The sequence below is a fragment of the Sparus aurata genome, chromosome 14, assembly GCF_900880675.1.
Source record: "Sparus aurata chromosome 14, fSpaAur1.1, whole genome shotgun sequence".
NCBI lineage: Eukaryota > Metazoa > Chordata > Actinopteri > Spariformes > Sparidae > Sparus > Sparus aurata.
The window spans coordinates 12,807,748-12,834,902 of NC_044200.1; the positions used below are offsets into that span (position 1 = coordinate 12,807,748).

Genomic DNA, 27,155 nt, shown 5'->3' on the forward strand with positions numbered 1-27,155 from the left:
ACAACAGTAGTAGATGGAGACCTGTTTTAAAATGTTAAAAACCAACAGGAAATAAACTGATGCAGCTTGTGCGGCGCAATCCAAGACTCCAGGACTGTCGAGATCCCAAATCGATTAGAAACTCTATTAACGCCTTTAAAAGCTGAGTGCCGTGCGTGGCTTGTTGACTTTTCAAAGAGATTTGGATCCCACTGGATGAGCTTTATGGCACATTTTTTAAATTTAAATTGAAGTCCCCATCCACTTCAGTTGTTTAGAAAAAAATGCTGTGTAGCTCCAGAGATGTAGATAATGACTGAATTTTCATTTTTGGGTGAACTTGTCCTTTCATCCTAAAGCCAGACCAAATAAAACCCTCCGAGCCCCAAGCTGTCTTTTCTTTCCACCCTACTTTTGGTTCGCCTGGACTTTTTTGTGTAATAATTGCCTGAATAACATCAACCCTGCGATGCACAATCAAGTTATATACATCATTTATTTTTTTCAGGACAACCTTGAATAAGCATGACTCAGAGATGTGAAAAAAACAAGGCTGAAATGAAATATGAGGACAGAGATTTTTTATTATCGCTATTATTTTAAATGTCTGGCAAAGAGTTGTTGCACTGAAATCAAAGCATTTGTTATTATCTTATATATTTCCTCTTTTTAAAAAAAAAAATACATATTAGCAGCCTACTAATCATTAATCCCTTTGTCTTTGTGGTTGATTATTGAATAAATGACAGACCCTGATTGTTTTTTACTTTCTTCAGTTAGATTTGGATGTTACTTAAACAAAAAATAATACTTTCTTATACTTCCTAATGCAGTAATCCTCCAGCTTTACTGTTAGAAACCTGTAAAATATCAATAGGCTGTTAAGCTGTGCCCGCATACTGAACTTTTGAACTCGTCAATAGCTCCCTGTCTGCCTCACGGCCTCACAGCGCCTCTCCGAACGCGAGCCGAGCCCGGCCGAAGCTGGCCGATGGTGACGTCACCGTATCTCGTCCTTTCGTTTTTAGCCTGCTGCGTGCGAAGGAGAGCGAGCGAGAGAGAGCGAGTGAGCGAGAGAGAGGAAGAAAAAAAAAGAAAAACGGCTCTCAGCAAAGCAACAAGAAGGAAGAGCAATGGCGACACTGGATCGCCAAACGCCAAGTGTGGATACGTTCCTCTGCGAGCCCTGGTCCTCCTTCGTCAGTGCGGCTAAATTACGTTTTGTTGACAGTAAGTTCGCACGTCGGTAGCGTTGTTGTTTTTGCGGGCAAACTGTCGGGAAGTGCGTGGTCCAACTGTCTGTGATTGAGTTGAGTGAGCAGCCCCCCTCCCTCCTCCTCCTCTACCACCATGCAGGGTCTGCTGTCAGAGCGCAGCGAAGTAACTGTCAAAAAATATGACTTGAGTCGCGATATTCGCGGCTGCTTTCGCGGACAGTCGTGTGCACAGGCATGCGAGCGGAGCTAACAGCCGCCGTGCGGAGTTTGTGCCCGGTGGCGTGTGCGGTAACGACATAATATCCTCCCAACTGTCCAGCTGTAAGTTTTGTTAGCTTTGACAGCTTCACTCAGCTCAGGGCGCTAGCAAGCTAATGCTAACAGCAAACCCCGATAGCCAGCCCTGTCGGACCAGCATGGCACCCCCCCACACCCCCGGCTAAAGTTTGTTTGTGAACGCCTGCTGCGTGTTTTTGTTAAGTGGCGTTCTCGTCGTTATTTGTTGTTGTTTTGTTTTGTTGTTTACCCCAGACGCAGACTCGTCCTCGGATAACAGCGACAGGGAGCTTTACCGCCTCGGTGGAGCCGTGAAGCTCAGCAAAGAAGGTAAGGAAGTTACACACAGAGAGACACTTGAAGGTGGCACGTCCACTGTGATGGTTTGTTGTGGGTATGTTCTGCTGGCTGTGCAGTGCCATTTTTATTTTTAACCTTTTCTCTCAAAAAATCACCATCATTAATGTTCCATGCATACTTTTTAATGACATACCGTAAGTTGAGAGATAAGCTTTGAAGGGAAAACAAACATCACCTGCTATTGCAGACCTGTGTTACACCATATAACATGAATATATGGCTGTAGATGATTACTTTCTCCTTTGATTGATTCATCTATTGCTCAAATGAAATGTTTCCCATAATCCCAGGCAAAGATTTCAGATTCAGGGCTCCAGAATAGGGGTTGACTGATATTGCTTTTTTCACAGTTGATACTGATATTCATTTGCAGTAAAAAAAAAAAAAAAAAAAGACAATCTTTGCATCAGAATTTCATACAACCAGTGATGACATAAACCTAGGTACAGTTTACTCAAGTGCTGTTCATAAGTACAATTTTGAGGTACTTTTACTTGAGTATTTCCTTTTTTTCCTCTCCGCTACATTTATTTCATACGTTTAGTTACTAGTTGTTATGCAGATTATTCAGGGTTTACAGGCTATGAATTGTGACGTGTTGCCAATCAGATATTGTCGTAGGCGGGACATTTAGTAAGAGGATGTTGCATCAGAGCCAAAGTAGCACATTCTAAATTAGTATATTATATCGGCAAGCCGACAGAAAAACCCCATATGCCGATGATCGGAAAAAACTGCTACTAACATATAATTGCCCATCCTTTAGACATCATGTGAGTGGTTGTGAATAGAGGGGTGCTAATACATGTTGTCTTTATTTAAATCACGCACAACTAACAAGAGATGCATAAACATTTAAAAAATGACGTAAAAATGTGTATTAAACTAAATGTCAGGCGCACTGGTGCGACCAATGAAAGTGTTTGGCTGTACTTGACAGATCGTTGGGTGTCTGTGCAACTGAAATAGTCACACCCTGCAGCCCAGAGATCACTTCTGTGCTGACCAACTGTCAACTTCTGTTTACTATCATAAATGCCAAAAAGCATCAGACGCTGAGAAGAGGGAATATTTAGCATTTTTGCTTGTTAAAGGATTGATTGTCAAAAATAGCTGCCAGTTAATTTTTCTGTTAATTGGCTAATTAATAAATCAGCTAATCATTTCAGCTGCATCTGTGTCATTAGAGAGAAAAAAAAAAGTATATAAAATGACAGTTAATGAGAACTGCAGTCAGGCATGGGACAGTATGAAATGTTCATGTAATGATTGTCCCACCGAAAATAATATTATTCTGTTAATCATCAAAATAAGCGTCAAACTCGGGACGCATGAAATTGAATTATTAATAATTACCTGCTTCTCGTGGCCGATACTGTTAACATGACAAATAATTTCACAATTTTTACACCCGAGGGTAAAAACAGCGTGAGCTCTAGTGAGCAAAGATGAAAGATTTAATATTCCACAGCTGTAATGCGATCTTTTTGTGTCTTGGACTTTTCCTTCCTCTCTAAACCCTTCTGGAACATGCATTGCAAATTATTGTAGTGCTGCCAACTTCAGAGTGTGTAGCTCCCACTCTTGTTCAGTCAATGAAAGCAATTTAGCTTCATATTATCTGCCTTATTTATCAGCTGTAGTTTCACAGATACCGATAAATAGCTGGCAATATAAATGTTTCAGATAGGATATTCAGTTATCCCAATAATTAAATTCACCTCGATCAACTTATCCTGACAGTTTTTGATCTGGACTCGATATAATTTCATATCATCTCCTCTCTAATTGCATTGAATATTATTCACTAGCTGTTACATATAATATAATGTGGGGTGTGGATGTTTTGGCTCTTTCAACACCAGGTCAGGTGAAGCTGTCAGAGGTGTCTTTATCATTGCTGTAGTTAACTGGAATACCTATTTAACCACAGTCGTGCTGTTGGAAATAGTCGTGCTATCATATATCATTTCTTCGTAGAGGGTGTTGTGCAGTGCGTGGATACCTCCAACCCCCCTCAGGACAGAGCAAGAGGAGTTCCTCCACACCTCACCACCACGTATTAATACCCGCAGGAGCACGCGCTGCACACTAACACACACACTTGAGTCATCCCAGCCCTCGTACAAACTCACTGACGCGCACACGCGCAGCCGGGGAAACTCTCTTCTCACACTGACTGGTCAAATACCACCCCCCCGTCACACCCACACACTCACATGCCTCGTCTTCCTCTCTCAGAGCCAAACTGGAGCGGTGTTTCCAGAATTGCTGATCCGTTGGCAACATGACACTTAAGGCCCGCTGAGAGTGATATGCACACACACACACACACACACACACACACACACCCCGACACCCACAAACGTCTCGACCGCATTATTTGCGAATTTGTATCCAGCAGAAAGTAGCGCGATTCACCCGACACTTCGGTGCGCACACATATTTGTAGACGGTGAGGCAGTAATTAGTGCGTGTCGCCGGACACGATTGGTATCTATTCTCACTCTCCCACAACGGAGATGATGACAACCAACAGCAACTTTGTCGGGCTAGACTGGCAGCCACTGTCATCATCTCACTAGAAATAGGCAGTGCTGTAATGCTGCTATTTGTGTGTCCACCAAGGTGTTTGATAGAGACGGGAATCATCAGTGACATCATGTTATTAACCGTGAGGCATGGTTCGTCACTAGAATGATAAAGAGATCCCTGCAAATGTACTTTGAAAGTTGGCCCTTGCCAAATGTGTTTGGAGTGTAAGTGCACTGTACTGCAGTGTGCATCAAACACAAGGGAACGTAGCACACTGTGCTTTGGCAGGACATGAGCCGTTTCCTCTGTTGTTTGAAACCTCTGAGGATTTAAAAAAAGAAAACTGGTCTCTGTTATCTCGCAGCAACTTCAAATTAGTCATTTAGTAAAAAAGGAGAGCCATTGTCTGCATTTAAATGATTCCAGCTTGAGATTAGTCATATAACCCTGTCAGCTATTGAGTGCAGTTTAAAGAAAATGATGCATACATTCTCTTGTGCTTCTTGTGCAAATGCTGTAAAGTGAGGTAGATTTAAGATACGTGTCACATTGCCTTTGAGAGATTGTCTGAGTTAAATATGCATTTAAACCTGTCCACATTTTTTTTTCACCAAAAATTCCAATTCCTCTGAGTCAACAGTGGAGTGGAATGAGCTTGAAAAGTCAAGTGCGCCTAATGTTAATAATGTATTTAGTTTATAGATGTAAATATAGGTAAGCATAACTCTTTTTGATCTGTCAGTGAAAATGTTTTTTTACAATTCATTTCATAAACGGCTTCATGTAATAGTTTCCTTGGCAGGAGTTCATTTTCAGCCAGGCTTTGAAACCGCGCAGATCTGATGATTCTGACCTTGAAAACCAATTGAAATTATACAGTAACAACCTTGGAGGAGCGAAAAGGAGAGTGAATAGACTTGATACTGATGAATGAGGCGATTTATTTACATTTGATTAGTCCTTCAGTATATGAAATGTTCATTTCCCAGAATCCAAATTGCATCTTAAAATTTCTCCTTTTTCTAAAACTCAAAAACTCCTCATATATTTCCATAAATGACAAAGAAATGCAGTAAATCCACTTTTAAGAAGCTGGAACAAGTGAATGTTCAACAATTTGCTAAAAAAATGACTGAAACGAATCAGTTATCAAGCAATTAGTTTTCTGTTGATTGACCAGTCAATGAATTAACAAATCATTGATGAATTCATTATCATGACACAGCACAGATTTTCAGTGTATCTTCTGACATGCTGTCATTACAGATTTATTGCAATTGTAAAAGGGTTTACTTGCAAGAAAAAGCTCTCTATACCTAATTTAGCTTGAAAACCGAAATTCTAACTCTCTATGCTCATATTCAGGTTCATCATTTTTTGGGTTACTACTAGAACTGGTTTACATGCTTTAATGTTTAAAAAAAAAACCATCAGTTTCCTCACGCTGTCCAGTTCAGCAGTGTTGTATTACCCCTCTAACCCCCCCTCAGCCCACCCAAATGTGTATCTGGGGCAGTTTTGTTAAAAAAAAAGACAGACTCGTTGAGTTTGCAACATTAGCAGCAGCCAACTGGTGGGAAGCTTGTTTACTCTGTCAGACATTTCGTTGCAGGACCAATAATTATCTGGTGCGCTAGTTCAAAAACCTAACGTCGGCTGAAGATGTGGCCTGTGCCCTCCTCTCTAGTTCTTTGTAACTATTGCATTACTTCTTTGGTATTAGTCGGCCAAACCTCTTTTTTCTAGAGTAGTGCAGAGTAACTTCTTGTTCTCCTTTTTCTTCCCATGTTGATAGTGACCACATCACAACCCTTTTGTTTACCAGAAAGGTCATTAACGCCGCCTTCCAAACCCCAAGTCACTGATGGGAAGTTGATTTACTTGCTCAAAATATAATCACTGTCCAGTGGTACACTGTTTTAGTAGCTCTAAAACGTGCTTGTTCACCAGTGACTGATGTTTTGGTAGTTCATTTTCTGGCCTGTCAGTCATTTGGCAGCCTGTGGCACTTGGCTTGAGAGGCACACACAAATCAAGCTGCAGAAATAGGCGACGCACTTAGTTTGCATTTGACTTGGCACATGCAGAGGAAATTGCATTCTTGCTCCTTTTTTTTTTTTTTTTTTTTTTTTTTAACAGTACTCCCACTAAAGTCCTTTTTCTGTTTCTGCAAACCCTGGAATTTGCCAGAAAACACATTTTTCCCACCGTTTTTCTTTTTTTTTCTCCCTTGGCTTTGCTGTCAGTTTATCAACAACAAAATGTGCTCATTTCCCCCTGAAAACGATCACAGCAAGGACACAAACTACGGTGACACTGATCTGGTTTTTGAACAGACGCCACTTGGCAGGTAGAGCTCACCTGCAGCGGTGTTTGCAGTCACTCACATTAGAAAGGTATTAATCCTAGGCACTCAATAACCTGTTGATCACAATGACTATATTCAAAGGTTGTCTTTCACATGCCAAAGCCAAGCCTTTCCCTTTTGTGTTTGTGTTATGGCTCAGATCAAGCTGCTTTAAGCTAAAACTAAACAGTGAAACGTTTATTTGCCAGTGAGAGAAAGCAGTTTTTGTTTAGCAAACAAAGGAATCGGAGACTTTGGATTGTGGCTTAAATCAAGAAGCGTGTTTAGAAATTAGGGGCCGTGGAAAATAGGTGAGTAATAATCTGCTTTTCTGTCTTGACAAGGTGAACTTGAGCAAAGCATCTTAGCACTAACCGTGTCAGTGCAGCTGCTTGGCATCCAACTTTAGATCTGCTAATATCAGTTTATCTTACTGCCTTGGCATCACTGTCTAGCCCTTCGTTTGATTCAGTGTCATTTCCCTTCAGTATTTATTTAACAGCAACCTTTAATTAACATAAGAAAAAATATTCCTACCAGTGACCATGACGGCATCAGTGTGTCCATATGTGTCCTTGAACATTTCATGTATGCATAATGAAGCCATCTGACCCATAAGCACAAGCGCATGTTATATACATACATGTGTAATACGGCTTTGACCTTGAGTGACCCAGAAGATCTTTTTCCCCCACACACAAACACACCCACTGATGGGTTCGTGGTCTCTTTGACATCAAATCTCGCCAGCAATGCAAGGTCATGGCGACTCGCACCCATGCACCGTCAGAAACCCACACACGTTCTCAAGCTTTCACAAACAAATGCATCCATACACACACGCATCCCACCTCCCTTTAGCGGGTCTGGCTTAAGCCCCGTGCTAATATGTGCTGTGATTTCTGTCAGCAGGGCCTGTTTGGGTACAGGAAGATTAGGCTCTCCAAGCTTAGCCAGAAGAGATAATGGCTATTTTCCATTTGATGTATTTGTTTTTCTCGGTATTTCTATTAATCTTCAGTTTGTGTGGAGTGGGTGGGGTGTGTGCTGTAAGTCCAGGCGCTGTGTTGCTGTATGCTAGCAGCTTGAACACAATATCTTAGATGAGAACACGGATTATCACCTGTGTAACTGTAGGGAGTCGTTTGTTGTGATGCTCCATTATTTGAAAAATGTGCAGTTTTAGCGCCTGAAGCAGCTCCAGAGCTAAATGATAATGTTGAGCACCACACTTCTACCTGAGAAGATTCGTTTAGAGCGTTTTACAAGCTAAGCTCTAAGTGTATGTAAATGCACAGTATATTTGACTTTTGTTTATAATTCTCCTCTTTTGCTTCATACAGTCTACAGGTGCAACTAAGGATTATTTTCATTGTCAATATATCTGTCAGTTATTGTATCAATTAATCGATTGAGTGTTTGGTGGATTTAATTAGTGCTTCTCGGAGCCAAAATTGACCTTCTCAACTTGCTGAGGGTTGTTGTCCACAACCCAAAGATATTCAGCCTATTGTCATAGAGGAGTAAATCACCCAAATAGTATTGACATTTAAGAAGCAGGAATAAGAGAATTATGACTTTATTTTTTATAATGCCTGACTGTTTTTTTTTGGCAGATACTGGTATTAGACAGTACAGATATTCATGTATATTGATATATTGGCAGATACATTTTTTGGAGTGATCCCTCAAATGTGGTTATCAAACACTTGTGACGAAGACATTTGTATAAAGTATTTTAAAGATCAGCAATAAACTGTAGTGTCAAGAATCACATCAGTGTACTGAAACACTAAACTTCACTCAAAATTTAAGAATCATAATCATCACCCCAAGCAACTTTTCTGCACCAAAAGTTTCATATTGACTGCTACCACACAACACATGCACTGATATGGATGTATCAGTGATAGTTCAATATCAGCTGATAATATCGTCTGACTGATATCAGTCAGCCTCTATGAAAATGTATTCACACTGATTCCTTATCAAATTATTATGTATTTGATTGATTTATTATAGAAGAAGTTGATGATTAATTTAATAGCTGACAATCAATCAAGGAATTGTTGTAGCTCTTATTCAGTCTCTTTATAAACATTTCTTAGAGCTGGAATAATTTCTTTTCATTGATTAGTCGATAGAATGAAAATTAATTGCCATCTGCTTTGATGATTTATTTAGATGTTTTTGTGTTTTATATTATCAAGTTAGATATCCTTGATCTTCTTTGTTTGAACATGAACTTGGAAATAAAAACGGGCCACCTTTCACTGGTTTCTAACATTTTATGAACAAAATGATTAATTGGTAATAATGAAATAAATGAATGATAATTAAAATCATTACTTGCTGCCCTAAAAAGGCTGCATTAATAAAAGAACCAACAGGCACTACTTTCAACTGTTTCCAAAGAGAGTGAATGTTCTTAAAATGAGATGACAGTGTATGTTAAATAGCGGAAGACTGATCAACGAGTGGTGGTTTGCTAAAGAGGAAGTCATTTTACTTTGGATTAAACTGCCTATTGTGTGATAAATAATTACATGCTGTATTTAATTCTCTCTAAAATATGGTGTCATCTCTTCATGTCTATTCCAGAGATGTTTGTCTACAGCCAGTTTCCAGCACTTGAGGATTTTTGTCTTGTTGTCTGCCATGTCTGCGATCAGGTGGTCACTCCTCAGGGCATCCTCACACACTATGGTAAGATCCCTGAGGGCACACTGACACCTCAGGGCACAGTCTCCAACATGCTCATGCACACACACGCAGACATTCTGATCAATGCAGTCATTTCTGTTTATCCCTGCGGAGTCTTTTTAAAACACAGCCTCCCTGCAAATTATCCTCCAAACAAACAAACAGCACTTGATTATGCCTTGTAATACTCAGCAGGTTGATACCAACTGAATAATACTAAATAATTTACAGAATAATGGACTAGATGTGGCATTGTGTGCACGCTTTTTTACCCAGGGACGAAGCCACTTATGAGAATAGCCAGTTCTGCTCTTAAGATAATGCTTTTAAAATAAGCTGATTCTTGTTCGGCACAAAGTATAAAAGCAAAAGGAAGTCGGCATGATGCGTTGATTCGCGTGTTACACCTCACTTTCCTCATTTTGATGAGTTTGTCACGCAGGGATGTAAAATGCTGAAAAGGTTTGAGGAGCGAGTATGCGAGCACATTGTCTGCTCAGCAGCGATGTGTTAGACACCTGTAGGCTTACCATCGGTTCATAAAATGCAATATTTGTTGCTATGGAGACTGCAATCTTCAGCAACAAACCACTGATCTCATTGAGATGTTGCTCTGCTACAATCGTGTTAAAAGTGTTAACACGATTCTCAAGTTAGCAGCAGTCTGTATTTTCCTAAAGGATAATGTTTAGAAACTAAAGGAGGCGGTAGTATTTGTTGCTGCACCGTTGATCCAGAGCTCTCATTGGCCCTCCATCCTGTCCATCTACCTCTTGTTTGTTTTCGATTGTGGCTCCGCTGAGCGCGCTCGCATCTGCCCGCGAGCTGCTGCTTCCTTCTGTTGGCGGCACGTGCACCAGCCTGAGCCGTCTGTTTGAGGACACATGGTCACGCTTAATGAACACTCACACACACACACACACACACACACACACACACACACACACACACACACACGCTCACACACTCAGACGCATTTCTCCCTTAGAGGAGAGAGGCCAGAGGAGTTGCAGGCACACACATTCTCACTTTCTGTTTCTCAGCAGAAAGAGGTCAGTGGTATTGTGAGACACACACACACACACACACACACACACACACACTTATAGACTCCTGGCAGGCGCTGTTGTTTTGTCCCTGCTTATGCCCCCTGCAGCCCCCCCATCGACACCACCACCACCACCGCCTCTTGTTGGCAACGTTTCTACTTGCTGACACGCACACAGAGTAGGGTAACAACAGGTCTAAAACGCACTCCTGCACATGCACACACACATTCAAGAGAGGGAATCTCCTGAGAGTTCCCCATAAAACTGTCTCTGGGCCACAATATGATAACAAGCAGACGGTGTTGTGGATTCGGGCTGCAGCTAGCAATTATTTTTGATTAATCTGCATTGGCTTTGAGTCTCTATGTTTAAAAGTGTTTCAGTACTCGTGTTCTGCAGTATCAATACACCAGTAACAGCTGCGCTTTCTCACTCTCTCTTCTCTCTGACGGAGAGTTGACACAAAAACATTGTATTGAAAGGCCTAATCTAAACAAGAAAAGAAACGTTTAAAAAAAAAAGTGTGATGTTTTTTGCGAACTACAGTCTCACTAGCCAAGACAATTACATATAACAATGTGTTGTTATAGCCTTGTCTCCGTGGAATTGTAACTTGCATCAAATATTGAGATTTTAAAAGGTACTGTATAAAAGTTCGAAGATCTGTCAAGTGCTATTTTCATTTTCTTATTGGAATGAAGAAAAACTTGCATTTGCACAGTTATTGTTAAGAAATCAAATTAGAATGTATTATTGGGTGAACATAAATTATGTGCTGGTGCCCCTAAATGAAAAATTAGGCACACCAGCCCAACAACTGTGAAAAGTCAGTTTGGAACCCTAAAAATGCTCATAAAAATGCTTCTTTCGTCCAACAAACAGTCTAAAACCCAAAACACTCTTCATATACTGTAAAACATCAAATATGAGCAAAAACAAATGCCTTACATTGACAGCAACATGTTTGATATTGTTGCTTAAAAAATGCCTGAAACATTGACTCAATAGTCAAAATAGTTGGCAGTTAATTTTCTCTCAATCAAAAAAATTGTGTCAGCAGGAAAAGTCCCAGGCTTACTAGTTGGAAAGTAATGTGCTTGAGTCATTTTTATCAAAAATGTTTATCTTTCTGATAATTTATAACTGAACTAGAAGTTCGGCCACTCAGCCACTTGACTTGATTCATTGACTTCATTCTTTAATTTGAAGCATTATACACACTAACCACTCTGTGTCATGATATGAGAAAAAAACTCCTCCTGACCTTTGCCGAGTGATTTGCCTCCAGGAACTGGCCCTGTCAGGATATTCTTATGATGTTTTATGCATTTCCACCCTATTGTTGCACGTTCCCATCATGTCACCAAACAAGTATAATGCCCTTGTGTCCATGCTGGGGGATTCTACTTAAGATTTTGTGACTCTGAGAGGCAATTTTCATTCATAGCTGAGGCCTTGTATTTGTCTCTGTGTGTGTGTTTCCATCGTGGGATCTGCCTTCATGCTTGACCTGTGCATTGAATCAGCAGCACTGAGGCCTTACATATACAGACACACACACAGAGGAGGAGGAGGAGGAGGGGGTTGGCTGCCTCAGGGGTCAGTGGTTCTGAGTTATACACGCTCAGTTTGCTGCTCATGCTTTGCTGTGTGCGAGGAAGAGAGTGGTCACAACTTAAGCTAGGACCTACGTTGGATAGATGTTTGATATGTGCTTAATGTATGCCATGTATTGTGTTCAGAAAGGTTAATCCATGCTGCATGTTATACATCAGAGACTTGCTCCGTTTAGTGGTCATTTGTTTATTTAAAGCTCTTTAGAGTAAGGCAGGCATGTATATTCTTGGCATAAGTGGCCCCAGCGGGATATCAAATAAATCCCTTACACTGGCAGTGTCCGTGCCATGCTCTCTCCAACAAGCATGCAAAGGAGAAAATGTGCAAAGCAATTGTTTTGTAATGCTCGTGAGTGAACCCCAGAGACAGACCAGGGTACTGTAAAGACATTTTATCAAAATGATTTAGTTTAATCCAACTTTCTTTCATATCCAAGTGTTTCATAAGAGCATTTCATATGTCAGTACATTTGGGCCCTTAATACTATGACAAAGTGGAGAATTCAAGAGTCACAACTGATTTGCTTTGTGCTTCTGAAGGCGTGTGTTTGGATTATTCGGCACTTCACGCCGTGCTCAGATGTTTCAGTGTATTCCTTTACAATTCTCTCATCTACTACCATTACTTCCCTCCACTCCTTCAGTCTGTCTCCCCTGCTGTCGGCCTGCTGTGCATTCGTAAGTCGAGTGCATGATGAAAGGTTCATGTTGTCTGCCTCTATCTACTCGCCTTCTAACTTTTCTCTCTAGTGGAGGATTCGTTGAGCTCCTTCGATGTTTCCTTTCAGTTTCATTTCACTCCTAACTTAAGTGTTCGGGGTTACTTGATGTTTCCGTGTCTGTCTGAGTTTGTTGTTGTGTAAAAGTGTGTGTGTGGGCTGTGGTTTACTTGTTCTTTTCACATGATGTTTGTCTGTTGGTGGAACATTTTGCCTTTTACCACAGAAGCCCTGCTTACTTTCATTTGCTGGTGATGTGGCTTGTCCCACTGTTAAGTTATTGTTTTTGCAGCTTGACTGTGTTTGGGCCATTAGCTGAGGCTCAGGCCAGGTTGAAATGCCTGTTGCTACCATACATCAGATGTAATTTCTTAGCTTAATTCCTTTGCACATAGAGATATGATAAGCAACATTTTTGTCTTTAAATGTGTGTGTATATATATGTATAAAGAAATGACAACCACTTTGTTGCATTGTGGACTTATACTATATTATATATATATATATATATATATATATATATATATAGATATAGATATAGATAGAGATAGATATATAGATATATATAGATCTATATCTATATCTATCTATCTATCTATCTATCTATCTATCTATATATCTATCTATCTATATATCTATATATCTATATATATATATATATATATATATATATATATATATATATATATATATATATATATATATATATATATATATATATATATATATATATATATATATATATATATATAAATATATAAATATCTCTCTTTCTTCGAGGCTACGGTGCGTTTCATTCGTTCGCCTGTCGCTGTAACTCCCAGGAGAGTCAAGACTGAAGTCAGCAAATGAGGATCAATCACGCATGCTTTGCAGAGAGATGGATGTTCTCTGGTATTACGTCCCTCCTGTAACCGCACTGATTGTGATGCAACCTCTCCTATTTAATGTTGGCCTACTTTTGTTTCCTACTAACTTCCGAGTGCCCCTGGTTGTTGCAAGTCTTAAACTCAAATACTGTTCATTTACTATTACAAATTACAAGTAAAAACAGCAAATCTTTACATTTAAGGACTAGGAATCAGTGGAAAATGTAGATATTACTTGAAAATGACTGAAGTGATTAATCCATCATCAAAACACTTGACTTTCAATTCTGTTTAACTCTGTACTTTAGATACACTAATTGATTACACGACTACTCGTTGCAGCTCTTCTGCCAAGTACCTTGCTCTGTCTTTATGTCAACCTTTGCAGTCACTTCAATACAGGATCTTGAGTAAACCTCCTCTATGCTTTGTTACGAACACTATTAACAGTTGCATTTGACTCAGTACTTCTCGAAATCCTGAATGACAGTGTCTTCATCTTCAGTTCCTCATATCTGTCTCTCTCACACACTCTACTCTGCTCCTCTCTCAGTGTAAACAAACCCAGCTGAGCTCTCTGCTTCCTCATCATGCGCTAGCTCCACCCACAGAATGAGTCAGCAGCCAATCGGCAGCCTGCTGGGCTCTCAGCATTGCCATAACGACAGGCAGGCAGGCAGGAGAGCGTAGTAGTGAGGGTGCCCTTGTGGTCGAGTGGCTTAGTGACCTTGCCTGGGCAGTTGTCCATGAATTGTAAATCAGTACGGTTCGCTCCCAGCAGGCTCCTTAGTTCTTAGACACAGGATGAGTTTTTTTTACAATAAAATATTTGAAACTGCTTGTGATTGTGTTTATTTTATTTATCTATATTTATCTATTGGATTGAAAAATGACAAATTAGCAGGAAGGGGAAAAAAAATGCAATAGAATATGACTCACAAGATCATGTTGTATTCGGTTTCAAATAGCCACAAGGACACATCCATGAAATAAGTAACTGCTGAAATCAGGAGATAAAGATAAACATCCTTATACACAGACACACAGATTAAGTAAAAACAGGCACAGTTTTCTCAGTCCATTCCTACATTAGAACTGCATGGAACAGTAGACTTGCGTTGACCAAAAGGGCTTGTGTTTAATGTGAGCGCGTGTGTGAAATAACGTGTGATTTTAATGTGTGAAATTGTTACTGTTGTCGCTGCATACCTGCGAATGTGACTCTGGACTTTGATCCTGCTGCTACTCTGAATGCAGCTGCCTCTGCTTCCACTGGCCTATTTACACACCTGCCACACACAAACACACACACACGCGCGCACACACACACACACACACACACACACACACACACACACACACACACATATCCTCACTTAGACAAATTATGCCCTTACAAAGTATTCCCATATTTACATACTGCACACGGGGATGCACACACTCTCTTATGCATACAAACTACATATAGCATCAACCTTGGACAAAAAATAACCCCCACACACACTTTAAGTATATAAGTACTCAGTGCGATATCATACCCACACAACCACCTGTTATACTTACACATGCAAAGGCTAATCTCTTATATATACACAGACACACTTTGCACACGCATTTGTACACACACTCTCCCTCAGTCACCTGCAGCACACTTTCATGTGCGCTCAAGTAGTCTGAGCAAACACACAGGGTCAGTCTGTCTGTCTGCTCTGCCCTTTGGTTCCAGTGTGCTACTGTTGGTAGACTACTACTACACTCATTAACCGGGTTGTACAACGTTGTCTCACACCCCCACACACGCACACACAGAGAAACCCTTATGCTGCTTACCGAATAAAGCGTGACACTAGTTTGTTTTACTTCTAGATGTCAGTTGAAAGGGGGGGTGTTACAAGTGTTGGACAGGAGAGTTGCCTTCGGGTCCAGGGCTAGCTTTCGGCTATGCAGTGTGATTTGTACAGGAGTGTGAGTCGTCCTTTCCAGTTTGGACCAGGAGCATTGCCTCGAAAGCCAAATTATTCAGTTGTGAATCGGGCGGCATGTATCATGTACCATTTTACAGATGCTTTTTGCACAATGTAAGCTCATGGGAAAAAGTATTTTTGGACCACAGTGCGTCACGTGGCGATGTAATTAAACAGTTCGGCCTCTACGAAAACTGGCTCCAAAGCCTGGAGCTCTTCATGGGGGCTCGGCAAAAAGTGCATCACATCCGCTTACCGATTTTAATTATGAATTCAGATTGCCACCACCTATTGGTATGGAGAGCTTTTCCCTCACGCAGGCTCAGAGAGTATGAGCCACTTGGCTATCAGCTGTAGTCTTTGAGGTGTCTTCAAGTGCAGCTTTTTGTCTGGAACACAGGTGACATGAGGTGAAAAAACAGTCCTCCTGTGCCATATGCAAAGCAGATCCAAGTGGCACTTCCGTGTTATTGTGCATGTGTGCTGCCGTCTGATTGGGTGCAAAGATCTATCTGAGGGTGTCAAGGCGGAGCCTTGATGGCATAAACCAAGAGCAAAACCTGTTATAGGACTGTACATGTTCTCACAGATTCTGGAGTTGCATCCAGGAATCATTTTTGTCTGCCTGACTCTTTAAGTCTGTCACTGCGTGTTTGTGTGTATGTGTGTCTTTGTGTGTTGTGGATTAGGGTGTCTTTTTAGCTTGACCTTGGCCTGTGCTTATCATACTCTCTGTCAAGTAATTTAAGGCTGGGCCTGAGAAAAAATATTTGTGGACACTTGTCTTGTATATTTGCTGTTAATCTGCGTAATTGCTACCATATGTGGCTATTCAGAGACTCTTGAGTGCATCTGCTGACTGATAAATAGCCACACACAGTCTGTTATTAAAGTAAAGTCTTTGTTTTGTAAATACATACACTGTTATTAAGATTTAAATTTACCTGTCTATGTATTCTACCTGAGCTCCTGTCTTTAGGAACATTTCATAATTTCACAGCTCAACTCAGTTTTAGATTTGCATCTTATCGACAGACAGGAAGTTCAGCTAACCACAAGGGCAGATCTCGTTCCCAAAAATAACAGCTGCTTTTCACCATGTTGTCTATCCGCTAAATCTTCATCGGTCGTGCAGATGTTTACCTCCTGAAGCAACACATGGATAAGACAAACTTTGTTTTCAGCCATAAAAATGATATGACATTACACCTTTCAGAGCTAAATGTTACCTGTTATGCCAGTGTTAGCAATTCAAACCACTGTTTTACTGTGTATGCAGTGTGTTCTCCCCCCACCAACTCTCTCTGTTTTTATGACATGTTCACCCCTCTGTTTTCATCCAGGTAGCTGGGGTGTAGTTTCCCTGTGAGACAGTCAGAGAGAGACAGACAGTCCTGGACACCACCCCCCTCATTCCCTCCCCACCCTTCTCCCACAAAGACATGCATAGCAAAAACCGTAAGTTTGAGCTCCACTCCTCTCCTACTCTCCTTGTGATTTATCCCCCTCTATCTGTGTCTCAGCATCCCTTCACTTGTGTACTCAGATCCGATCTGGGTCAAAAGGTATTTCTAATTGCTGCTCTTGTTTGAACCTCAAACAATAACAGATTGTTTGCGTTTATCACACAAGGACCCTTCAGATGGTGTCAGGCAAGTTGCTAATTAGTCAAAAGCACATTTAATTCATTTGTAACTATTTTGGAGGAAAGGCTCTGACACTGAGACACAAGTTTGCGTAAATATCACAACGCACTCCACTATTACTCAAATGAGGTGCTAATGACATGCAAATGAGATCCAGAAAGTACCTATTAGCAGCACACTGGAGGAGTGCGTCTTGTTTGTTGTGTTTAAGTTGTTTGTCTCTGCTTCTGTCTTGACCTGTTTTCAGAGAAGCGCCACGTCTCCCCCGTCCCCTCCCGGAGCCCCGTGGTCCCCATGAAGCCCAAAGCACCAGCAGTGGCCCCCGCTGTGGCTCCCAGTCCTGGGGAAACGCTGGCCTTCAGGGTACCTAAAGACTACCCTCACTCTCGCTTCAGCAAGGCGCCGCTTGCTGTCTACCCACCGAAAGGGGCACGTAGCAAGTCGTGGTAGGCACATACTTCTTCTTTTCTGGAATTATGACTTTCTTGCGCACGTTCTCACAACATTTTTGAGAGCCGATTTAACCTCACTCCCACTTCTCCTTTCCAGTGTATCTCTTCCAGTCGTGAGCTTGGAGAAGATGCCGTGCCTCAACCGAGCAGACTCTGCGTCACACGTGCGCCTCACCTCCTCCACCTCCCCCTCTCCCTCCTCCCTCAAACCTCTGTCCCTTACTCCCCCGGCCTCCCAGCGGTCTGGCGAGAAGCTCGTGAACGGACGAGGCACCAGCGGGCCGTCCACGCCGCGCTCCACTGTGTCTCCGTCCTCTCTGGATGGGCGTCCCAGTCCGGCACGCTCTCCACTGGACAGGCGGCCGTCGTCCACTCCCTCGCCTTCCCCCCTGGACCGGAAACCCTCCCCGTCACCTTCGCCTGCTCACAGATCCGGCGCTCTGCCTTCATCGTCTGCATCGCCACTGGAGACGAAGCACCAAAACGGGACAAAGACTCCCTCTAGGTCACAGAAAAGACTCTCAGGTCAGTTCTGAGATGAGAAACTTTTATTAAGTCTTTCCCTGCTTTTATTTTTCTTTTGCACTGAGTGATCTTGGCCTATAGATCTGAAAACTGATTCTAAAGCTTTTCAGCTTTCCTGTGCTGAAGGAGTTAAATATCTGTATATTCCATATACATATATACATATGCCCCCACAAGCTCTCCATATCCTTTGGAAAGCATTAGGCTGAGCAAACAGGCCAGTGATTGGGTGAGACTATGTGTTTTGGAAAAGGAGAGACGCATCCCTGTAGATGTCTTTGGTCTGTTCCTGTCTCAGCTCTGTTCATTTTAAATGAACATGAACGCATAGCAATGAAGTTAAAAAGATTTGTGATGGATGCCTCAGGGTCTGGTTGTCGGTGTCATGTCTCTCGGTCCAGCTTTTTCTCTTGGTTTGCGCTGTAGTCCCAGCCTCTGATTTACACCCTCTAATTCACAAGCTCCCGCTGCCAAAAAGCTGCCTGTCTTCTTGAGAGATTTCCCCCACCTCCTGCGCGTCTGTATTTTTTCATCCTCTCACTCTCCACCTCCTGCCTCGGCCTCCACGTCTCTCTCTCACACACTCCTACCCTGGCCTCATTAGTTTTTTTTTTTTTCTCTCTCTCTCTCTCTCACACACTCTGGTCTACTCCTCACTATTGAGATTTCTGGCGTTTCTCACTCATCTCGTTCTTCTGCTTTTTGCGTTGTTTGGTCTCCCTTTCTCATGAGTGTCGGTGTTGACGCTACCCATCGTCCTCTCCCTCGACTTCTCCTTTAAATATGTGTGAAGCTGCGAGAGAGCTTGTGAGTTTTGTTTACATCTTAGAGTGTGTTTGTCACTGTTGTAGATGTGTGCATGTGTGTCCACACGTATCCACCAGGGCTGTCTCATACTGCAAACACAAAAAGATTACAGGGATTATAGGAGAGGGCAGCACTAGATTACAGCCCTCTGACAGTAACACTCTTTAAGATAACCTGCTGACCCGAGATTGTTGTTGTGTGGTGTAACAAAGTTTTCTCTGTGGTTGTGAGCAATGCTTTTGCTTTTGATAACGGCATAGAAAATTCTTTTAACATTAAACTGAGTTTCAACAATGGTCTCTAAATGAATTGAACAGCAATAACTGACTGGTGGACAAAACATGACAGCTGACACGGTGACAGCTGCTACTACAGTATATTAGTAAAGTAAAACAACTCAGCAGAAACAAAACGATAACAAGAAAAGAAGCATTTTGTGCTGCTGAGCTTTAAGAAGCAATCTCACCTCATTACACATCATAAGCAAATACAGTACAAAAGTCATGTAATCCACAAAAATAAACAAGCAGGCATAGTATTGAAAATCATGCATAAACTAGGCAACATGAAACAGTGAAAACATAAAACAAATCACGTAAAAAATGTAAGCGCCTCAGCACCTTCTTGTTAGAAACAAGCACACTGTCAAGCAATATTTTCAGCTTGTATTCATTGCTGTGTACTAATTTATTAGATGTTGTCATTTAAGGTTCTCAGTACTGGAAAGAGTGGGGTCTTAACTGTATGAAATGTGCATGGTTCAAAAATAGAAATATCGCAGTTTCACTCTGTAAGGTATTACACAATTATTGTTAACATTGTCAGTTACAGTGACCTCTCAATGGAATGAAAGTAGAATGTTGTTTTGCCTGAACAAATGCTTTGTTATAATTTCTCATAATATCATGTTCTGTCATGATGTAAACTATAGCTGTGCGATATTACGATAGATATCGTAGTGCGATATAAAAATGTCTACCGTAGGATATAATCCTCTGTTGTTTATATCGTAATTTTAACGTGTAGGCTACTTGTTTAGCACTGTTGCTACACTAACGTTAACGTACACCACGGTTGTGATCTAATACGGCGTGTAAAGCACAACTCAACGTCAGAATGACCGTTGGATATCCAAATTTTGAGTTCAAAACAAGTTCATTGTATGAAGGCAGATGTAACTGCAGCAACGCTACTGCTTTGTGGTAACTTGCGTCACCCTCAAGGGCTCGTTTACGGCGCTGGTCGCTCGGGAGTAAGCGGAGGCAAAGCAGCATGGCGGAGACGGAGGAGAGCGCAATGGAAGACGAAAATAGCGTTACTAGTAACGTTACATCAGACGCGGATACAGAAGCAGAACCCCAAGGGATATATATCGTTATCGGGATATAAAATCAGCTATATCAAGATATAACATTTTGTCCATATCGCACAGCACTAATGTAAACCGGAATGATTATTTTTCTTAGTAACACGGACACAGTAGAATTCAACACCACAGATAAGCAAATGCACACAGTACGATAACCGATAAGATCCTAGTGAAGAGCTGATTTTGAAAATACATTGTGAGAATCTTCTTTATTAGTCTTAATCTCTGCTGCTTTGTAACGCAAAACTCATTTTGGCACAAGAAGAGCTCCTTACAGTAAACAGACACAGTTTTAACACACATCAAAGTACATTTTCCCCTCAGATTCAGTTCATTAAAGCAGGAGAGAGTTTCCTGAGCTGCCAGTCACAGTTGACTCCCGTCAGGCTGCCAGTGTGTCCTGTCACGAGTGATTTGTCACAGCTTGTACAGTTTATCTGTTTCAAACTGGAAGCGTTGCTACATTGCTGTCACACAGTGTAGTACTGTTAGACTATAGTGGCCTTAGACCGTGACCAAATGATTGAATGAGCAAAGGAAGATGTCAATCGATGAATGTCAGTGAGTGAACTGTCATCTCAAACGAGACAAATTAATAAAGCGCTTTGTGGGACTGGAAGGCTCCCCCTCCTGGCAAATGTGATTTGATACGTGAAGACTCATCTTTGCTACCGGTCTAATACGTGTGTGTTTTTCTTACAGGGAGAGTGTTTGATCCCAACAAGCATTGTGGAGTCCAGGACCCAGAGACTAAACGACCCTGCACGCGGTCGCTCACCTGCAAGGTAACACAAACACACACACACGCACTCTCCACACACAATGATAGAGTCCGAACCGTCTTCCTGCCTCCAGTCTGAGGCCTATGACCAGGAACGCAGCTTTGTTTGTTTATGGGAGTCATAATATTGAAGGGTGGGTGCACTAACATTGCTACTGTAGGAATCCAGCCACAGCTATGATCCCGTCTGCCGCCCTGCCCCGTCTCTGTGATGTGTCTGCACTTCCCATTTCTCAGTTAATTTGGGGTAGCAGCGCTAAAGCATTATAGGGCCCACACTTCCCTTGATGAGGTAATTATAGATGTTGGATGAGGCCACAACATCTTGTAGCTGTAAAACTCTATTTTACTGCCCTTTAATTAATTCTAGCAGCCTTTACTAATCACTTCAAACTGGTTGTTAAGTAATTAAACATGTATCAGGCTGGTGTGTTTGTGTTTTTTTTAGAGTGGTTTGGAAGATTATTAATGTCTGGCAGTCCGAATAACAACCATGATCTCAAGACAAGGACCTGGGCCCTGTTCCCTAAAATCATCTTGAGGTTGTTCTCTTAGGAGACTAAGAAATTCCTGAACTTGCTGGAGGAACCAGAAAATACTTTGTTCTCTGAGGTTATGAGGATATTGTTAAGTAAGTGATGATTTTGAATGAGAAGATTTGTAGGTGTGCACAATAACATTTTTTTTCAGCCAACATTGATGACCTATTATCTGCTTTTTATTATCTCATGGCTGATACCGATACAATAACTGATAATCTCCCATTTTTATGTTTTAAAACAAAGTTTCTAACCTGTAGTTAATTTACACCAGAGTGAGAAAAAGGTTGTGAAAGATGTAGTGAGTAAAGAGGCAGCATTTAATATTCCCATAATATACGTTTCCCGATATCGGGACAGTAATTTATCAGTTCTACCACTTTCTGTTGTCATCATCCTCTCTCTTCCTTCTCTGCTAACATTAATCTCTTCTGGCTGAGATACCACTTTCCTGATGTTTGCAGTTTCCATCGCTCCTTTCTATCCTGCATCTTTTATTTTCGTGTTTGTTTTTCCTGCATGCCTATACTGTTTAACACAGATCAATCAGAGTAAACTTTTTTAGCTTTCTTCCATAAAGTAACAGAGATCATAAAAGGCAACAGATGGCAACAGAAAGATTTCAGGTTTAAAGCATTTTTGACAACATTTGCGCTCTGTTATTAATGCATTGGCAATATATGTTACAGCTGACAGGCAGTGATATTCACCAGGCTACTTTAAAGCATTCATAGGCCCCCTTGGCTTAGGGGTTGAGACCCGGATCGCGAACGGCAGCATCTCTGGTTTGAGTCTGGCTGACTTTTGTTGTGTCCCTCTCTCTCCCTCATTTCCCGTCATCTCTCCACTATCAATTATAGAGGCTTAAATGGTTGAAAAATACCATCAAAAAGAGAATTCAGCCCTCTCTGGAGAGCACTTGCTTTTAAGTGCTAGTTTGGGCAAAGACATGTTAAAATTCAAGAGTGTGTGCAGAAGCCCTCTTTGAAAACTGTTCTCTACTTCTAAGGTTGATCATTGCTAGGAAACGCAGGGCTGTTCAAGTGGCATTGTGTCTTTTTACTCCGGCAATCCCGCATTGTGCCTCCGTGTAGTTGGGGAACTCATTAAGAGGCAGGTAAAAAAATTAGAATGATCACAATTTGTGCAGCAGAGCCCGAGGCATCGTCAATGTTGCCTTTGTTATGGATTTAGCTTCAAACCTCTGGCTTCCTACATTTCCCATAACGCAACTGGATGGCATGTCATGAGCCTTTCCTGCGTACTTGGTAATGGTCTGTGTCTTTCAAACACCACACCTCCAGTTTGTTACTCTTTCTGTTATAAATGTGTTGACTCTAAGCTCCGAAAATCCTCGTGACATCACTGTGACATCATCAGTGAAATGCAACAGAGTAGTACTCATAACAAGGAAATGTTTTGAATTAGTGATGTGCCCATTCAAGTTAGGGACTTATCACATTGTTATTTAGCAGCTAAGATATTTTATAACTATAAAAGAAGTGCCTACTCAGTCTGACCGTATAGTGAGTACAGGAAACATTTCTCCTTCTATTTGGACTATTCGAAAACCAAATGTTTGATGGCTGGTTACCTTCCAGAGTAGCTGGAAGGGTAGACAAGCTCACCATGCACTGGCAATATTTACCCGTGTTAGTGTGGTGTGACGTGAGCAGCAGCATGGTGCAGTGATTACGGAAACTTCCCTGAAACCAGAGAGCCGTGACTCGAGCCCCTGTGAGTGCAACCATCAGCCCTGCTGCAGTATGTTTGAGCTACTCTCTGAACTCCTCATTGATCAATACTTTCTTTAACAAGGCTCCCTGAAAATCACCCAATATCTCGAGGTGACTGTGCTTTTTAGCTCACAGGAGGTACAAGTATAAAATTGCTGTTAACCTTTTTTTTTCTTCTTTTTTTATGTCTTTCTTGGTCGTTACAGACTCACTCCTTAACCCACCGCCGAGCCGTCCCCGGCCGAAGGAAACACTTCGACATCCTCCTGGCGGAACACAAGGGGCGACCCAAGGAAGGAGCAAAGGATAAAGACAAGGACGTGACACAAGGAGGAGCGAAGGAAGGAGGAAGTCAGAGTAACGCGTCACAGGAGACTGCGAGTCCCAGCAAGCCTCACTGCCCAAATGGACGACCCTTGTCCACGCTGAAGCTAAGGCTGGCAAATGCATACATACCCAGGTAGGGTCTCAAAAGGTGCTGGGTCTTTGTCTGTCAAATTAAGATAAAAATGTTGCCGTAGGTTATGGAACTCGTCAGTCGCACCTTAAAGATAATACCTTTACATTACACATACATTTTTTGGTGGAGAAATTGCAAAAGATTCTTGCTTCCACTTTAGCAAAATTAGATGCCTAGCTACAAGAGAAGCAATGATTAGCCTGTTTGAATAAGGATAAGTCTGAAGGTTGCTGTCAGGGGGGAGGATTCAAATGGTATTCCAGATATCTCTCTATCTATGTAAATGTCTCAAGAGAAAGTTCGAGTCGGAGCATAGTATAAAAGAAACATATTCTGAACAACAGTTGTATTTTCAATCAGTTTACTCACTGTTTCTATTTACTTAGTTAGATTTACCTTTACTGTCTTTTATTTATACTTACGAGATATGGCGTTTTTTGCTTTTTCACATCACTGCAGTTCTACTGTACTGGGCCCACACAGATGCCGAGGAAACCCTTGTCTGTTCACGTTTTCTCCACCAGGGGGTGCTGTAAACAAGAGTGCTAGAAAGGGTTAGGAGATGACAGGTCTGCTGATGTGAAAGTGTTCCGAGAGACTCATTTCCTCTTGCTTTTTAGAAGATGAGCCTCTGAAAAAGGAAGTTATTTGGGGATTTGTCACTTTATCAGACATGTTTGTGTCTGTGTCATCTGCTCATTCTGTCTTTTGGTTCCTCTCTTCTCTTCCCTTCACCGTGCCCTTCAATCCTGTCCACTCCAGGGTTCCAGGCTCAACCACCTCCACCTCCAGTCCTCTGCCCCTGGCGCCAGCCCCCGCCTCGGCCCCTAACCCAGAGCCGTCCCCGCACAGTTGGGTGGCGGCAGCAGGAGATGGCGGCCGACTCTCTAGCGACGAGGGAGACGCGGAGACTCCGGAGGACGCTGACAGACCTGCCTTTCACTGCTCCAATCGCCACCCACAGCCTTTAGGGGTAAATACTATTACTACTACACTGACTGCACGAACAGATGTTTTCATAGTCTGTAATATTTTATTATTTTTACCCTGGAGGGCCTACTTTAATATGCCATTTAGAGGAGTTATTTGTGTTCAGACTTAAGTGTAGCTCTTATTGATTTTTTTCAGTGGGAAAAAGAGGTGCAATTTTAATGTCAGTATGTTGAAAGAGCTGTTCAAAAAGTGGCCACAATGTTGCACAATTTTTTTTTCATATAACAAGCTGATTTCTGCAGTTGAACAAGTGCAAAGAAAAGACCGTCTATCTGGAAACATAAGATTAATGTAGAGGCTGTTGTTCAGAATCTGGGTCAAGACCAGAAAGGTGATCACAGGAAGGATCCACGACTAATTTCCTGTCTTAATTAGGTTGTACATTATACTGTCATTAAACCAGTGACATTAAAGGTTTAAAGCCGCCTACTCACACAAGGTTTATAGTGAAGCCGTCTGTTAGAAACTGGAAAGAGGCATTGATTTGGTAACATTGTCCTTCAGCTTTTATTAGATTTCTGAACTCGTCACAAGTCAGTGTTAATTAGGTATTTTTTCCGCCTGGTTCCTTTCCATCTATCTCATCTTTCCGTCATTTGATGAGTCTTTTCGCTCATCACACATCCTGCTCCGTCTACACACCTCTTACTTCCTCCCTCTCTCTCTCTTTTTTCTTTGTTTCTCTTTGCGTCCTCTTCATTCGTCTTCCTGTCTATTTCTCTTTTACCACTCCCTCTCTCTCCATGCCTCAACCCATCCTCCTCCCACCTTATACCCATCCTCTTCGTTCTCCCTCCAGTGTTGCGTCTTCAGCAGCAGGCTCATGGGTCGGGGCCACTACGTGTTCGACAGACGATGGGACAGGATGAGGCTGGCGCTGCAGAACATGGTGGAGAAACACCTGAACGCACAGATGTGGAGGTGAGCGTCCTTAATCCTGTATTCCCATGATGCGCTGTTTTTTAATGGATTTAGTGTCACTATGAAAAGGGTGTAAAGGAAAGAGGAAATGATGTGTTGTATGAATGAAAGTAATACAGTCAAGTGTGTAGGCAGGAAGTGTGTTTAATCTTGGATAATGGTGATCAAAAACACAAATACATGGAGGGAAAAGGATGGTGATGATGAAAGGAATGACACTTTAATTTTGACCATATTGATAAAATCATTGGAAGACCAAGAGCAGCTAATGAGTTAAATATGCAGGATTGGTTAACAAAATTCTACAACATTTTCTCCTCTTCATGAAGAAAAACAAAACCATTGTTCAGTAAAATACGGCATATTGATTAGCACTTAAGCTTTAGCACTCTCAATCAATATTTAGAGTTCTCATTTAGAACATCTTCTTCCTCTCCTCAGGAAGGTGCCCCTGGCTCCTGACAGCCTCCTCTCCCTCTCGTCCTCCTCTGGCACCTCCCCTGCCACTTCCCAACAGACTCTCTCTCCCGCCTCCGTCACATCTCCTTTCCTCTCCTCTCCCTCCAACTCCCTCTCCTACACTGCCACGTTCCCTCACTCGGCATCCGCGGCCGGGGTGTTCAGCATTCGAGACGCCGTGCAGGCCGTCGCCCCAGTTTCCGCGCTGGGTAAAGCCCGTAACGGCACGCATAAAGCCAGCCGCCCATCCAAAGACGCTGAGGACTCGGCAGCAGGGTCCAAGAAGAGAAAGAACTCTTCCTACTCCTCCTCCTCTGCCTTTTCTTCTTCCTCCTTGTTACCGACTGTGGATAATCACAAGAGGAACGGCAGCAGCTATCATCCAACATTACAAGGTTCAGGAGGGGTAGCAGCTAGCCCAGCCAGGAAAAAGGGACTCGGGCGCGGGGGGAGCGGACTTTGGAGCAGCGGAGACGATTGGCTGTCCAGAGCTGAAGGGTCTCATAGCCACTCTCATAGCAACTCTCAAAACAGGTGGGTACAGGGCAGTGAAAAGTTTAGAAAGTCACAGAAACTAATGTGATCTTAAGCTTGTGTTGTCGAGAAGAGCATCAGCTAAATGTGCTCAACATATTGCCACCCAAATAAAATCTTCTTGTCTTTATTGGTCTAACAAAGGAAGGGATCCTCGCCAAGTCCGCAAACAAACAACACAATACAGGCTCAGCTCAGCACGACATAGCACAGTATGTAGAGAAACAGGGTGATTTATTAAAAGTGGAGCAGTGTGTAAACATAGAGGACAGTGCCAGCAGTGCAGAGGCTGTGATGAC

General features: G+C 42.0%; 1 protein-coding gene across 4 annotated transcripts in view; it reads left to right on the forward strand.

Moving 5' to 3' along the window:
- The first annotated feature begins 1,012 nt into the window (after positions 1–1,012).
- The window catches only part of atxn7l1 (ataxin 7-like 1), a 33,265-nt gene continuing 7,122 nt past the window's right edge, over positions 1,013–27,155 (forward strand). Inside the window, exons 1-11 of one of the 4 annotated variants that reach the window (XM_030440308.1) lie at positions 1,013–1,209; positions 1,728–1,802; positions 9,316–9,420; positions 16,978–17,092; positions 17,528–17,726; positions 17,830–18,257; positions 21,136–21,218; positions 23,696–23,949; positions 24,712–24,922; positions 25,742–25,863; positions 26,305–26,856. In XM_030440308.1, the coding sequence (XP_030296168.1) occupies positions 17,077–17,092; positions 17,528–17,726; positions 17,830–18,257; positions 21,136–21,218; positions 23,696–23,949; positions 24,712–24,922; positions 25,742–25,863; positions 26,305–26,856 (1,865 nt within the window). In that variant the 5' untranslated portion in view covers positions 1,013–1,209; positions 1,728–1,802; positions 9,316–9,420; positions 16,978–17,076. Of the gene's footprint in view, positions 1,210–1,242; positions 1,518–1,727; positions 1,803–9,315; positions 9,421–16,977; positions 17,093–17,527; positions 17,727–17,829; positions 18,258–21,135; positions 21,219–23,695; positions 23,950–24,711; positions 24,923–25,741; positions 25,864–26,304; positions 26,857–27,155 lie in introns of those variants that run through there. The other 3 variants (XM_030440309.1, XM_030440311.1, XM_030440310.1) reach the window with 3 other exon arrangements.